The sequence below is a fragment of the Haliaeetus leucocephalus genome, unplaced genomic scaffold, assembly GCF_000737465.1.
Source record: "Haliaeetus leucocephalus isolate CR32 unplaced genomic scaffold, Haliaeetus_leucocephalus-4.0 Scaffold0, whole genome shotgun sequence".
In the NCBI taxonomy this organism is placed as follows: Eukaryota; Metazoa; Chordata; class Aves; order Accipitriformes; family Accipitridae; genus Haliaeetus; species Haliaeetus leucocephalus.
In genome coordinates this window covers 29,831,192-29,844,639 of record NW_010972436.1, presented here as the reverse complement: position 1 = coordinate 29,844,639, position 13,448 = coordinate 29,831,192, and the positions used below count along the sequence as shown (strand labels likewise).

General features: G+C 49.3%; 2 protein-coding genes across 2 annotated transcripts in view; both read left to right on the top strand.

Moving 5' to 3' along the window:
• Positions 1-7,114, top strand: part of LOC104829322 (zinc finger protein 850-like) — a 24,945-nt gene extending 17,831 nt beyond the window's left edge. The window contains exons 8-10 of the mRNA XM_010563485.1: positions 127-416; positions 5,869-5,976; positions 7,007-7,114. Coding sequence (XP_010561787.1) covers positions 127-416; positions 5,869-5,976; positions 7,007-7,114 — 506 coding nt within the window. The remainder of the gene's footprint in view (positions 1-126; positions 417-5,868; positions 5,977-7,006) is intronic.
• A 6,125-nt stretch (positions 7,115-13,239) lies between these two features.
• The window catches only part of LOC104829313 (zinc finger protein 282-like), a 4,736-nt gene continuing 4,527 nt past the window's right edge, over positions 13,240-13,448 (top strand). The window contains exon 1 of the mRNA XM_010563473.1: positions 13,240-13,377. Coding sequence (XP_010561775.1) covers positions 13,240-13,377 — 138 coding nt within the window. The remainder of the gene's footprint in view (positions 13,378-13,448) is intronic.

The following is a 13,448-nucleotide window of genomic DNA, read 5'->3' as shown; positions in this document are numbered from 1 at the left end:
CCGCTTCGGGCCGGGCGCCGCTGCGGCCGCCGCGGCTCCGCCGTTGCTATGACGACGAGAAGGCGCGGGCTCTCCTAATGCCTGCCGCCTCCCTTCCGTGAGGTGGCGCTCGCCTCTTCCAATCAGCGTCTTGTTGCTTCCTGTTGCTGGCCAATGGGGATGAACGCGTCTGCCCAACCCTCCTGGTGGAGGCCGCCGCGCCGCACGTGCCCGTGGTGACTGGCTGCCGCCGGGCCGCGCGCGCCAACGGGAGGGCGGGGGCCAAGCGGCGGCCGCCCAATAGCGAGGGGACATCGTCCGGCCCGCCCCGCCCAGGGCTGGCGGCGCGTGGCGGCCGGTGCCCCGCCCGATTGGCTGTTGCCCGGGCGAAGGGGCGGGGCGTGGGGCAGTACGGAGGAAGATGGCGGCTCGGCGTGGTGGGTGAGCGGCCCCGGGGGCGGGGGGGGTGTGGGTCTGACCGTCCCGCGGGGCTCGGGGCCTCCCGGGGAGACAGGGGTGTCCCCCGGGCCGCCGGAGAGGCCTGTGTCCCGCTGCGGTTCCCCGGGCGCTGGAACGGGCTGTGCAGGTCACCGGGGCCCGTCGTACGGGACGTGGGGCCGGGTCCTGCCTCGCCCCGCGGTCCCGCGGCTGAGGGCTGCGGGGGTGAGGCGCAGGGACTGGGGGGATGCGGAGGGGATGGCAGCAGGGCTGCCGCTGCTCTCGGGTGAAGGGAGGGGTGCCCGGTTTTCCTCCAGTGTCAGCTTAACAGAGCTCGGGGGTCGGCCCTGGGGGAAGTAAGGACCTCCTCCTGCCCCGCCGGACACTGGTGGGTGGGAGTGGGGAGTGAGTGGGGTCCACAGCAGGTCTCCACGTTGGCAGAGTGCCCTGGGGCAGAGGTGCCCTATTTCCTCCTGCGTTCGATACCAGAATGGGTCGTGAACCATAAACATTCCCAAAAGCACAGTGTGATGGTGAGAGCGGTTGCAAGCGTTAGGTCTGGGTCATGGTTGTTTCCAGAAACCTTCCCCGTGTGCTCTCCAGAGCCCTTTCTCTTCCTGGGTTCTTTTTGCGGGTGCGTGCCCTGACGATTGCTATCACCATCCCTTTCTAGCAGTGCCTCTTTGTGGTTTTCTCCTCTTTTCAATGTGCCTCTCCACGGATCTCCTCTCCAACTGGCATCCCTGAGACTCACCTCCTCCAGCACATGGCCAATACGATGGGGGAGTCCTTGTTCAAACCCCACGTATAAACCCAAGTCTTCATTTTCTGGAAGTCATTTGGCTATCACTCTTTTGTTGCTGCCTTCTGAATAACTGTATAATAAGCTTTGTTGTGGAGCGTGGGAGGATTCCTCACAGATACGCAAATTAAGGAAGTGCATATATATGTGTATATAGCGGAAATTACTTTAAACGTAAGTTTGCATAGTAATGGCCCATTAAGCTGATTTTAAAGATTTTTGCCTTCCAGATTGTATGCTGTCGCTTTGAAGCGGGGAAGTCGCGTGCTGTGAAAGGGGCACCTGGCTCCTCCACTCCGTGTGCTGCAGACTTCAGCTGTGGTGAGCTCTGTGTCTCTGGCAGTGAAGTTCAGCACCGTGTTTCACTTCTTCGTGACCTCAGCTCTCTCTGTCTTTCAAAAACATGTTTTGTCTTGAGACGTTTAGGCCCGTTTAATACTAAAGTTGATTAGAAACTCTTTAAACCCTCCTCCTGGCACATTTTTTCTTGATTTGTTCCTGCTTCCCATTTTACGATGGTTTATTGCTCGGCACTGAACTGCCAAAATGCCACCAGCGGGGTGTACAAGAACAGTACCGTTACTTTCTATGGCTTTCCTTTACAAAATAAACCTCTCTTGAAGCAGTGGATCCAGAACATGGGCCGGGACATGGGAACACCGTCCAAGCATCAGCGACTGTGTTCGAAGCATTTTGAGGACAGTTCTTTTGAAATTGACCCCTTAAAAATTAGAAAAAACAGACGTCTGCTGAAAGAAGCTGTTCCCAAAAAATTCATTTTGGGGGAAGATGGAAACTGGCTCGTTGGCACACCCCGAAGTTTCTGTGGCGGCATAAATAATAAAACTCGAAAACGAATCCGGAACCCTGAGCACTCGAGGGTAATTAAGATGTTTACTATTGTATTTACTTCCCTTAAATTAAAGGAACATTTGCATGTAAAGCACTTCAAGGAAGCAGCAGTAGGTGAAACATACTACATGGCAGTAAAATGTTGCCAGTGACACAGCGGGTTTCGTTTTTCTCTCTGACATTGCAGAGTGTGGAGGTGGCATTGGGAGGTTGGTGACTGGGGAAATAAAGGCATTTTGGTGCTCTTTGTGCTTGAATTCCAATTTTGTGCCTAAATGTTAGGGAGAAAATCTGTTTGTTGGAAATGCAGTCCCCCTTCATGCTGTAAAATGGATTCACTCCCTGCAGACCTGTATTTGTACATGACAGTCCTCATGCTTGGAAAAATTTCCTTCAGAGTCACTGAGATGATTTGTTGGTGGCACAGTGCCCATGGCGTGGGTGTTTGGGGCTGAGACAAAGGCTTAACTTCTGCTCAGCGTTCCCCCCTGTGTATTAATTTGGATTGTGATCCCATCTAGTGACAAATTAATGAAACTTAATTATTTCTCTTGGCAGCAGATTTGTACAATTGATTTTATACATGATGCAAGCTGCAAAATGTCTGAACCAGTGAGATGTGCATTAGATTGCAAGGCAAATTAAAACATATTCAAAGGCAAGCACGTACAAACATGGTACTCTGTAGATATAAAGTACAGATACAAAGTATGGACATATACATTGCAAAAAATGCAGCATTCATCTCTCAGTATTTGTAGGGCTTGACTTTTTGTTTGTGTTAACTTTTATTATTAGGGAAGAACTCTCACAGCCAGATCTGACAGACTGTGGCACTGCCTCAGGGCTTATTTAAAGTGCACTCCAGAGTATTTTCTGGTTTTCAGTGAAAGGAAGAGCCAAATTCCTTGATGGGGCTGGGTATCGATGGTGACCACAGATTTCTTTTACCGCTCTGATTTTTGACTCAGTTGTTCTAAAAAGTCATTGTTTCAGTTGAGTCACATAATTTTTAAGTAATTTTACTCATTCTGAGCTACATACAGTAGAAGATTTATATACAAAGTCCTTAGTACGCTGGTTGTATGTAACATGGACATTGCTAGAAACAGTTGGCCGGTGACTGCTTGTTTAACACTGTTTGAAAAAGAGGACTTTCGAGGATGTACGACTCTCCAGTGGTGCTGACTATTGAACACTTTGTTTTAGGTCCCTGGGACATTTGATAATGCTGCAGCGCGGGAGGGGAAGGACTTGGAAGACTGGCAGAAAGAACTTTACAAGAAAGTGATAAAGGAGAATTATGAATCTTTAACCACATTGGGTAAAGGTTAGTTTTCCCTTTCTCACTGAAGGCTAACAGATCTGTGCTGTTTCTGGCCTGGCACTTCTATAACAGTCACACCCCAAATCCCTTGATTTCTAGTGGATTAATCTTTAGATACGTCTGAATCTTTGTGAGAGACGATAAGCTCCACAATCTTTCCTTTAAAGACTGAAGGACAGTCACTTCTCTAAAGCTTCAACGCTGCTGCCTCCCTGCGCTCTGTTGATGTCAGATATTCAAGCTGTGCGTGTAGGTGATACCTTGTCTGCATGATACGGGTAGAATAATGGAGAGTGAAAGGCTCTGCCTGACAGGGGGGTTTAGGATCTCTGACGGTGCCCCAGTAATGCATGTGCTAACTAAAACAAGAACAAAGGAGGGTGCAAAAGGTTTAGATGCACAGGCTAAGGAGCTGCAGTGATGTATGGTATCGTGAATCCTGTGGACTTCTTAATTATAGTTAAGTTTGATACTGGAGCAGGTTGCCCAGAGAAGTTGTGAATGCCCCATCGTTGGAGGTGTTCAAGGCCAGGTTGGATGGGGCTTTGAGCAACCTGGTCTAGTGGAAGGTGTCTCTGCCCATGGCAGGGGCGTTGGAACTAGGTGATCCTTAAGGTCCCTTCCAGCCCAAACTGTTCTAGGATTCTAGTTGTGAGTATTTTCATTATCCCCAAATCCTGATGTGTGTGTTGTTTTTGTGATTCAGTAAAGAGTGTTGAACTATTTTGATGCAGAAATGTTAAATAACAGAAATGATGCACTGGAAAATTAAGTCTTGCTGGTTGGTTTTAAGTGCCCAACTACACATTTGTTTGAAGTTTTTTTTGTTGGTTTGTGGGGTTTTTTTAATGTGAAGGTAAGAGCTTCCACTGGCTCCTTGGCTTTCAGGTGATTCCTTGGATTAATAGAAGAAGAACCTATGGCAATTAGGGGCTAAAAGTGCCTTTACTTGTCCTCTGGACTGGAGGAACAGAAGCGCTGTGAACCCCAGGAGCCTCAGTTGTCACATACTCTAGTTTGTGCTTTCTGACACTCTGCAGTTCTGTTTAAGAAACGCTGATTTAGCCTAACCTCATTCTGTTGCTACTGATCACTTTCAAATTTGAAATTAAAAGAAATAATGAGGCAATGTAATTCCACTTTTTTTTTATTCTTTACATGTCTTCTATTTTTTTTACAGTAGAAAAGCTAGAGTCTGCAGACAGCTGCCTCTATTTTTTGTACAGCTCTGATCTGTTAAAAAAGTATGTGCTGTGCATTGCATGAGGAGGGATTAGCTGGGGGAAAATAAGTTCATGTATCAGAAAGCCAGTCAGGACTGAATCATAACATACAGCATCAGACGGCTGAATTAGGCTGCAATCAATTCGAGACCTTCCACTTTTGAACATTTAACTTTTCAACCTTTTGGATATAATTTCTGGAATATTTAAAAAAATTGGAAGACAAATATTGCTTGCCTGCTTTGCAGCCACCGTCTCTAGATGCCAGAGCAGCTGCATTTGCTGTCACCTCCTCATCAGACCTTTCCCCGGAGTAAAAGAGACGTGCTTTTAGACAGTGGGTTATGCAGGTATTTGCTAGAAAACAGCATCACAAAGTCTTTTCTTATAGTTCTAGGAACAACTAGAAAAATGTTGTTCTTTGAGAAAGCAAAAGGCAGTATTCTTCATGTAAATTAACAAAAATGAGTCATCTTACAAAACAAGGGCATAAGTGAACTACAAGGCTCAGAGACTTAAAGTGAACAGGCTGACAAAAAGCTATCTTCAGGACTGGTCTTTCTGCAACATATCCTTTGTCTGCCTAAGTAGGTTAGGAAATATCTTTGTAATAATGGGAAAAAAATCTGAGGAAAATAATAACCATCATTTCCATGTTCAGTTCCTTGTGCAGACTGTGCTGTTCCCAAAAGCAATATCCAGCCAAAAGAAGTGCTGCATGTCAAGGATCAGCAGGATTTTGAGGAAAAAGCGATTCCTGCAAGTCTTGGCGCAGGTGTGTGGTGGCCTGAGACTCATCAGAAATTAAACTGGCAACACATTGAAACTGCATGGGCTTGTAGGATTAGAGGGAGGGGGTATTCTAGTGCACCCCTGCTTTTTTACCCAAAACCTTTTCTTTGTACGGATGTAACCATGGTGAATCAGGAATTGTTTTTCTTTGGAGGTTTATGTTGTACCACGTCAGTAATGGGAATGTTTGGAATCTTTCTGTTCCAGGCTGTGGTGGTACTGTGATCAGATCCGAGTTGCAGAGTCACACAAAGAGTACAGAAAATACAGAACTGCATGGATCATTCTCAGGAGGATCCCGAGACCTGACTTGCCAAATTTCGGACAAGGGGGTAACATCTGAGAGTCATCAGAATTCAGCAACACATCAGGCAAATCCAACAGGAAACAGAAGAGGTAAAAGCTCTTTTGAGGAGGGAGAACCTAACGAATTCAAAGAGATTTTTTTTTATCAGCAAACCCATACAGGAGAAAGGCTGTATCTGTGTACAGAGTGTCAGAAGACTTTTAAATTGAAAATTGGACTTCTAAAACATAAGCAAATTCACACTAAAAAGAATCAGGTATCATCATACATCTGCACAGACTGCGGTAGAAACTTTGGTCGCCATGCGGACTTGATTCGCCACCAGAGAACTCACACAGGGGAGAGGCCTTACAAGTGTACAGAATGTGAAAAAAGTTTTATGGAGAAACCAAGACTCACTAATCACTTGCGAACTCATAACATATACATGTAATCGGTGTGCCAAAAGCATTCCTGGGATAGATTTTTCCATTCAGTTATCAAAAAATCCCTGTCCATCCGGAGATGATGGCTTACAGTCATATATTGATTATAGGAGAAGCTTTAGGATAAGACAGTTTTACTAAACTGAATCAAATTCAGGCATGAAAGGCATCTGGTTGGTGCCAGCCTAACAGTCATTGATTAGGACCTGAGTTTAATTAGAGGCTAGATGATTCATATCTGGGAGGAGGAGTTTTATAGAGCAGTGCTGACTGTACGAAAAGCATTATTAAAAAACTCTTCTGGCACACCGGACAGCACATGCTAGAGAATGTCTGCATTAATGCAGAAAAATGCTGGAAGTTCTTCAGGTATGAGAAAACTGAGGAAATGTAATGATCAGAACAGGATTGTCCACAGAGCTATAAGCAGGAAATGGAGCTTCTAAGAGCGTAGGTTAAGGTAAATGGTTGGGTTTGATGTAAAAATAGCAACAAAAAAAAGTTAGTTCAGCAGTTACAGTCATAGGACAGCAGTGGTGGCAGTGAAAGTGCTGTCACATAGAAATAATGACCAGAATCAGTTGCCTCAAACATCTACTTACTGGAGGTTTAATTTCTGAGACTCTGAAAAAGAGCTTGGGTGTATTCTTAACATACGTGCAAGGTATAGGTAACATTATAAGCTAAAAAGAAAGCAGTGGCTTCAGCTGCAGGGACAAGATCAGCAGACAGGAGGGGAGTCCTGCATAGACAGCATTTATAGATCACGCATCTTCTCTCCACAGGCTGGTGATACTCAGCGTTTTTGCTTATTCCAGTTGAGTGCAAAGATTAAAAAAATTGTGTTGCCTCCCGTTCAAGCACCTCCTTTTCAGTGAGCCCGTGAGTGAAGTCAATGTCCTCAGCTTCCTGGGAGGAGAAGTAGAGCAAGAAAAAGCTGGTGCCATGGTGGAGTTTGATAAATTCTGAAAGGGATTGGGGGAATACACTTGGCCCCAAGGGATCCCTGCCTGTCCCAAATATGGCAGTAATGTCCAGAAAACTCTTTTATCCCTGGCTTCTCATTATTTCTTTCTCATAATTGCCCTGGGGACAGCTTTTGTTTTATTCTTCTCCCATGCAGCTTAACGCCTTAGTGGTCACAAGTATGCTGTGTGCTCCTGAATGAGGATTCTTTGGAGCAAGGTGATTCCTTGTGGAGCAAATCCTGTAAAACACCATCCTACCAAAACTGCAGTTTCCTCTATGAAACAGTCGAAGAACACTTGAATAGCAGGGCTGAGTCTGGCGTGTGGTCACACGTCTGCAGTAGTTCATTCAGGAGCTGCTGAAAGTAAATCTTGGATGAAAGACCTCGCGTAGGAAGCTCTGCCTCCTTCCCCCACTTGCAAGCACAGAGCTAAGGAGCATCCGACCAGGCAGCAGCGGTTGCTTAAATCTGAGATTTTGTTTGCACTGAAACACAAATAATCACCTTGTTTAGGCGTTTAAATGGACTTAGAGATGGAAAGCCACGCAGGCAGTGTAGCTACCCAAAATGACGACAGTGTGTAGCGTTTCACTTGCTGAAAATGCTGAGTGAAGCTTAAACAACAAAATTAAGCAAAAATGTTGGAAGTGGTTCAGTAATAAAACTAGGTGTCTCCCATGTGAGAAGCATTGAAGGGCTAGCTCCTCAGGTTAGCAGCGGGCATGGTGAGGGTGAACAGCTACAGGAGTTGTGATTGCTGTAATGCATATTCAGTGGTCCTGTTTTTACAGTAAAAGTTCAGATGTGCAGGGGAAATCCAGAGTCAGACCCTATTGAAATGACTTGTGTCCTGAGAAATAAGTGACAGAAGAACCGAGAAGAGATGCTGTATCTATGATTTGGTGAAAACTTTTGCATCAGTTTTCTTTTGTCTGTAAGCAGAAGGGCTCTGGTGTGGCAGGTGGATTTCTCCCAACATCCTGACCCTCTCACCTGAAACTCGGAGCATATGCGGGAAGAAATGCAACTTCTTACAGCATCTCACTGCACCGGCTTGGTGAGGTGTTCTCTGCTTAAAGAGTGCGGAGATGTTAATCCAGCTTAAAAAAAAGATAAGCTTTGTTGGTTTTGGTTTTAATATAGACCCTCCTTCCTGTTCCACTAATGCTGGTAGGAATTTTGCCTTGATTGAGCCTCGGCTTAGCCCAGAATGATTAAACAAATAGTTTATGCACGAGAGTAATTGTTCCTTCTACATGTTGCTGTTACACTGTTATAAAGTTCAAAAATAGTTATTTCTGAAGCTGTATTTAAACATTGTGTTTCCAGTCTCCATGGAAAAATAACACTAAAACGTAAAACATTAAAGATTTATGCCTGATGGTAAGGGACGTGAAACATTAATGCACAGAGGTTACCGGGGGCATTTCTGTTCCTTCTATATCCAAGGAGCAATTCACTGTAGAGCAAAGCAGCCCGTTTTCAAGAAGACCTGAGAGGTATGATGCCTTCCTGTGGGTCCCCTTTTACTGGGCAGGGCATCTCATCAGGTATCTTGTATTCTGATGCAGCATTGTCCCCCTTGTCACCGTACCTAAATAACCTGCACGATGAATGTGCTGCTTAAATTTAAAAAGAAAAGGAAAAAAAAAAAAAAAGTAGCATAAGGTAAGCATCAGAAATCACGGCGAGATAAAACAGTTATTCCAGTCCAAAGCTCAGGGTAGGGGAGAACAGGAGAAACGTGACTAAAGTGAGGTAAAAATTGGGTAACTGTCACTTGGTATCTGCTGGGGTACTTGGGACGTTGAGGTGGGTAACAAGTAGAAGGGTTGTAGCAACTGGCCATTCCTTGCCCAAGTCTTTTCCCAGGAACACGCATGGGAATTGTGAGATTCTCTGAATTCCTCTCTAGGAAATTCAATTCTTTTGTGCAGGGAGAGTAAGAGTTTTTCATGGACAATGTTATTTAGTAAGATACCTAAGCTGAGAATCCGTGTGCTTGCCTTGAGAAATAATGTTCCCGCATTGGGAAATACAAACAACTGCATAAAATCTTTGGTTTGTGCAGAGGAAAAAAGCCAGATCTTTAGCAAGATGGGTTTTCTTTAAAGAGAATTTCCAACACATTTATTTATTTCTTTTTAAAAAGCTTTAGGTCATGTTTAATCTGCAAATGTTAAACTCGCCCTGCCATGTACCACCTTGTCAGGAGCAGCGGTAACAGAAACATGTCTGAGAATAAAGCATTTTTAGTTTTAAGAGCCCCTACGTTCTCTAAGCGGTAGAAACAAGGTCAGGATGTGGCATGTGAGGCTTTTCTGCCCTTTCTCTTTTAATTAGACTTTATGGATTGCCATCTGAAGTGTCCTCTCCCATTCTGTTCTCTGCAATTTGCAAATTGAGAGGTCTGGCATTTCATGATTAATGTTGATAAAAGATTATTTCTTTTTAAAGTTTCTCTGTACTTGTCTCTCTCATCCTTCAGATGAAGAGTCTCGTCTTGCATGTTTGATTGGTGCCTTGTGAGCTGCCGGTGCTGCCATGATGCAAATAAACACAAAACTACAGCAACTGAGGTCTTGTACAAGCAAGGGAGATTGTCTTCCCTTCTTGATGTGGCTTTTTAGTAAAAGCAATCAAAAAAAAGAAGCCCTTTCCCAGAAAACTCCATCTGCTTTTGCATGGGTTTGGCCTTATCATGTTTATGATGCATAATTTTTCTTGTCTTCTCCTTTCCTTTCCTCCTTTCCTTTCCTCCTTTTCTCCTTTTTGTCATATCCCATCCCATCCCAAGCGGATCCAGGCTGTGCCCACACCTTGCATACCCCAGGCACTTCCCATTGCCCCAGTTTGGAAGCAGAACTGGAAATGGTTTCACAGAGGTTGCTGGGGAGACATCAAGTGAAACCAGTAAGCAGTTGGGTTGAAAGCAAAGGGAAAGCGGTGGTTCTTTAAGCAGCGGTTAGTTATGCTGGTGACATCTGTGCAGCAAGATGCTGCACGTGCAGGGACTTTACGCCAGTTCAGAATCGGCCGGATAAATTCCCAAAAGGAAAAAAAAGGTAGAAACTCTTAAATACAGAGATGCCACGTCTGGCTCGGGATGCCCCTGAGCTGCAGGGTGGTGGAGGGGCTTCAACATCAGTCCCGCACCCTCGGTGCGGTCTTAGGCCCTTCCGAGGTGAAGCCTGAGCTGCTCCTGGGCCAGGGCTGAGCCCAGCTTGATCTTGGACCTGACCTGCTGCCACTGGTCTTGTGGAGTTGGGTCCTTGTGGGACCTTCCAGGTGCCCGCGGAGGGACGTGGGGGAGAGGATGCGGGGAGCGAGCGGCGGCACGTACAGGCTGTGCAGGTGCAGTGTCCACCTTGAGGGAGCCCCAGGTCTGTGGTGGCAAGCAGGCAGCTCTCCAGTTGTCAACCCCGAAACGAGCAAAACTCACCCAATCCTGGAGACGCTCGGCACGCTCTGGCGTGGAACGTGGCATCACAGCCCAGGCGTGCTGCACCGTTCTCAGCCCTCAGAGCCCCGGCAGGAGAGGATGCATTCTCCTGGGCCAGACTGCAGCTCGGTCCATGCAGGGGGGAATGATTCCTCTGTTGCCCGATGTCTGGATCCCGCGGGATACTCCTCGCTCCAGCACCCTTCGCTCCTCCTGAAGGGGCAAAGCCGCTGCATCACACCATGCTTTTAGTTCCCTGCAAAGAGCAGGGTCTTGAGCAAATGCTGTCCTGGGTGATCAAAGCTTCCCCCAGGGGGGCTTGGCATTCCTAGGAAAATATTACCTGTGTGGTAAGAGACATTTGAAAAATCTCAGGGATAAAACAAGCAAACACCGCCTGAGCTGACACCAGCTGAGAAAGAGAAACCCCCAGGCCCCAGCAGGTATTTTACATTGCTTCCCAGTGTCCCCAGCACAGGAACTCTCGGTCCACTCCAGCAGCAGATGAGCACCGGCTCTGGGCACAGGGATTCTCTGGCCTGGGTGAACCATCGCAGGCAGCGCTGCCTGCTGCTGCCTGGCTCTTGATTTAACCTGCAGTTTTATACAGTGCAGGAGCAACTGTAACCTCAAATCTCACCAAAACCATGTGCCAGCGAGAGGTCTTGCGGGAGGAGAGGCTACAATGAGGGGATCACTGCCCTGGCAAGGGGTGCTGGGTGCCCCAGCCCCCCTGCACCGTCCTTCTGTGGGGTCCAGGGAGCCTTTTTGCCTTACCTGGTGGGTGTCCTTAAACACAGCAGGGGAAACTCGGAGCAGATGCAAGAGACACAAACCTGCTGCGAGCAGAGAGGGACACAGCGGGTCCTTCCTCTCACCCATCACCAAAAGGACTTGGTTTCATACCCTGGTCTCCGAGGGTCACCAACGCTGAACGGCCTGAAGCAGGTTTTACGGAGACACAGATTTTGGTGGGTTCCATTTTACTCTGCTGCATACAGCCAAAGGATCTTGGTTTGGTAGCTGCCAGGTGTCCGAAACTGCTGCCGGCAATGGTGACCTCATGGGTCCCTGTTGTCTCCTGTACATCAAGGCATCAGTTTTGCATCATTCATCACCAGCCCCGATGTGTGCCCGCTCCCCATGAACAAGGACCTGCTGCCCGGAGCTGGTGAGAAGGTGGGAGAGCAGCCGGTTCCCATCCCCACCCGGCAGGGACAGCCATGCCCTTCGGCAGGAGCTGGTTCCTTCCCACCCGGAGCTGCTGGGTGTGAAGGGATGGTGGGGAGATAAAAAAAAAACAAACCACCAAACAGTAAACTGCCATTATTTGCTGGTTTCCCAAAGAAATGGGGCTTCCGTGACTCTGCCGTGGCTGTCTGCTGGTCCCCATTGCCAAACGCTGTCCCCTGGAGCCCTCCTGGTCGCCGGCAGCTGTGCCAGAGGTGCTGCGTACCGAGGGCCAGGCGAGGGGATGCAGGTGAATCCCGGTGCCTTTGGGACCGGGGTGGAGAGGGCAGTGCTGGATGGGTGGCAGCTCTGCACACCTGAGCTGGTTTGGTTTTTTTTTAGTTTGTCAAAGACCATCATTTCCCACCTCCTCCCCTTAATTGCACAGAGAGAACGAGCTCCCCTAAAGCTGCTTTCAGAGGTTCCCTTTGGGGTCCCTGTCCTGCATCCCCCCAACTTTGGGAGCTCCCCGGCCCCCATGGAGCATCACCAGCTGCCCAACAGCTCACACCTTGGGGTGAGTCTGGACCCCCGGTCCCAGGGGACACCCTCATCCCCCAGCCCAGGGCAGGAGCCGGAGAGCCCTCCTCCTGCCCCAGGCACCGGTGGGTGCCAGCTGCCCCAGCTGGGAACCTGGGTGCCGGGAGGGCTGCGGCTGTGGGAGCCCCCAGGGCGCTGGGCCATGGGGCAGGGGCACGGTGTGTTTTGGGGGGATGAGGGTGTCCCAGCTGGGGGACGCAGCGCTGGAAGGGATGAAGGAGGGGTCACAACCTCAAGCGAAATGGCTGCTCGGGCTCCTGTGATGCCTGCTCGGTCCGTTAACCCTTCTTGTCCCACTGCCCTCTCTGCGCGGAGGCTGGGGCTGTCCCAGTCCATGTCCTGCAGAGGGGACCCCCCCCACCATGGCCCACCCGTACGGACCATGGGGCACCCAGCTGCCGGAGAAGCTTTTCCCAGGAGGTTTCCGTGACAGCAGGACCATAATGCTTTTCCCTGGTCTCCCACCAGCACCAGGCCCTGGTGCTGTTAGACCAAAGTGTCCCAGGGTTGAGGTGAGGGCATGGGGGGTCCCCAAACCTGGGGTCCCCCCAAACCGAGTGCATCCCCACACGTGAGTCCCCTCTCCACCTCTGGCTGGGATGGGGGTCCCAGTGTGGGTGGCCGGGGTGCTCACCCCATGGCCCTGGGTTCACGGACCTCTGGTACCACCGGGTGTTTGCTGGAGGGAGAAGGGGGGTCCCAGCAGCACAGCCTGGGCGAGGGGGAGAGACACCCCCTTCCCCAGCCCCAACCTGCCACCTGTGGGGCTGAGACCCCGGGGTGCCGGCAGGGATGGGATGCCCGACTGAGCGGGCGCTTTGGCCTGGGGGCACCCACTGGGCTCGGGGCTGGCGCTGATACTGGAGCCGGGGCCGATGCTGGTGCCGGGGCTTGGTGCCGGTACCAGCGGTGATGCCGGTGCCGATGTTGATGCCGGCGTCGGCACCAGCGTCGGTGCCCGGGCTCGGCGCTGGTGCCGATGCCCATACCGGTGCCGACACCGGTGCCGACGCTGATACCGGTCCCGATGCTGATGCGGAGCTGATACTGGTACCGATGCCGATACCGGTGCTGGGGCTCGGTGCCGGTGCCGGTGGCGGGGCGGCCGGGGCTGCCGGTGC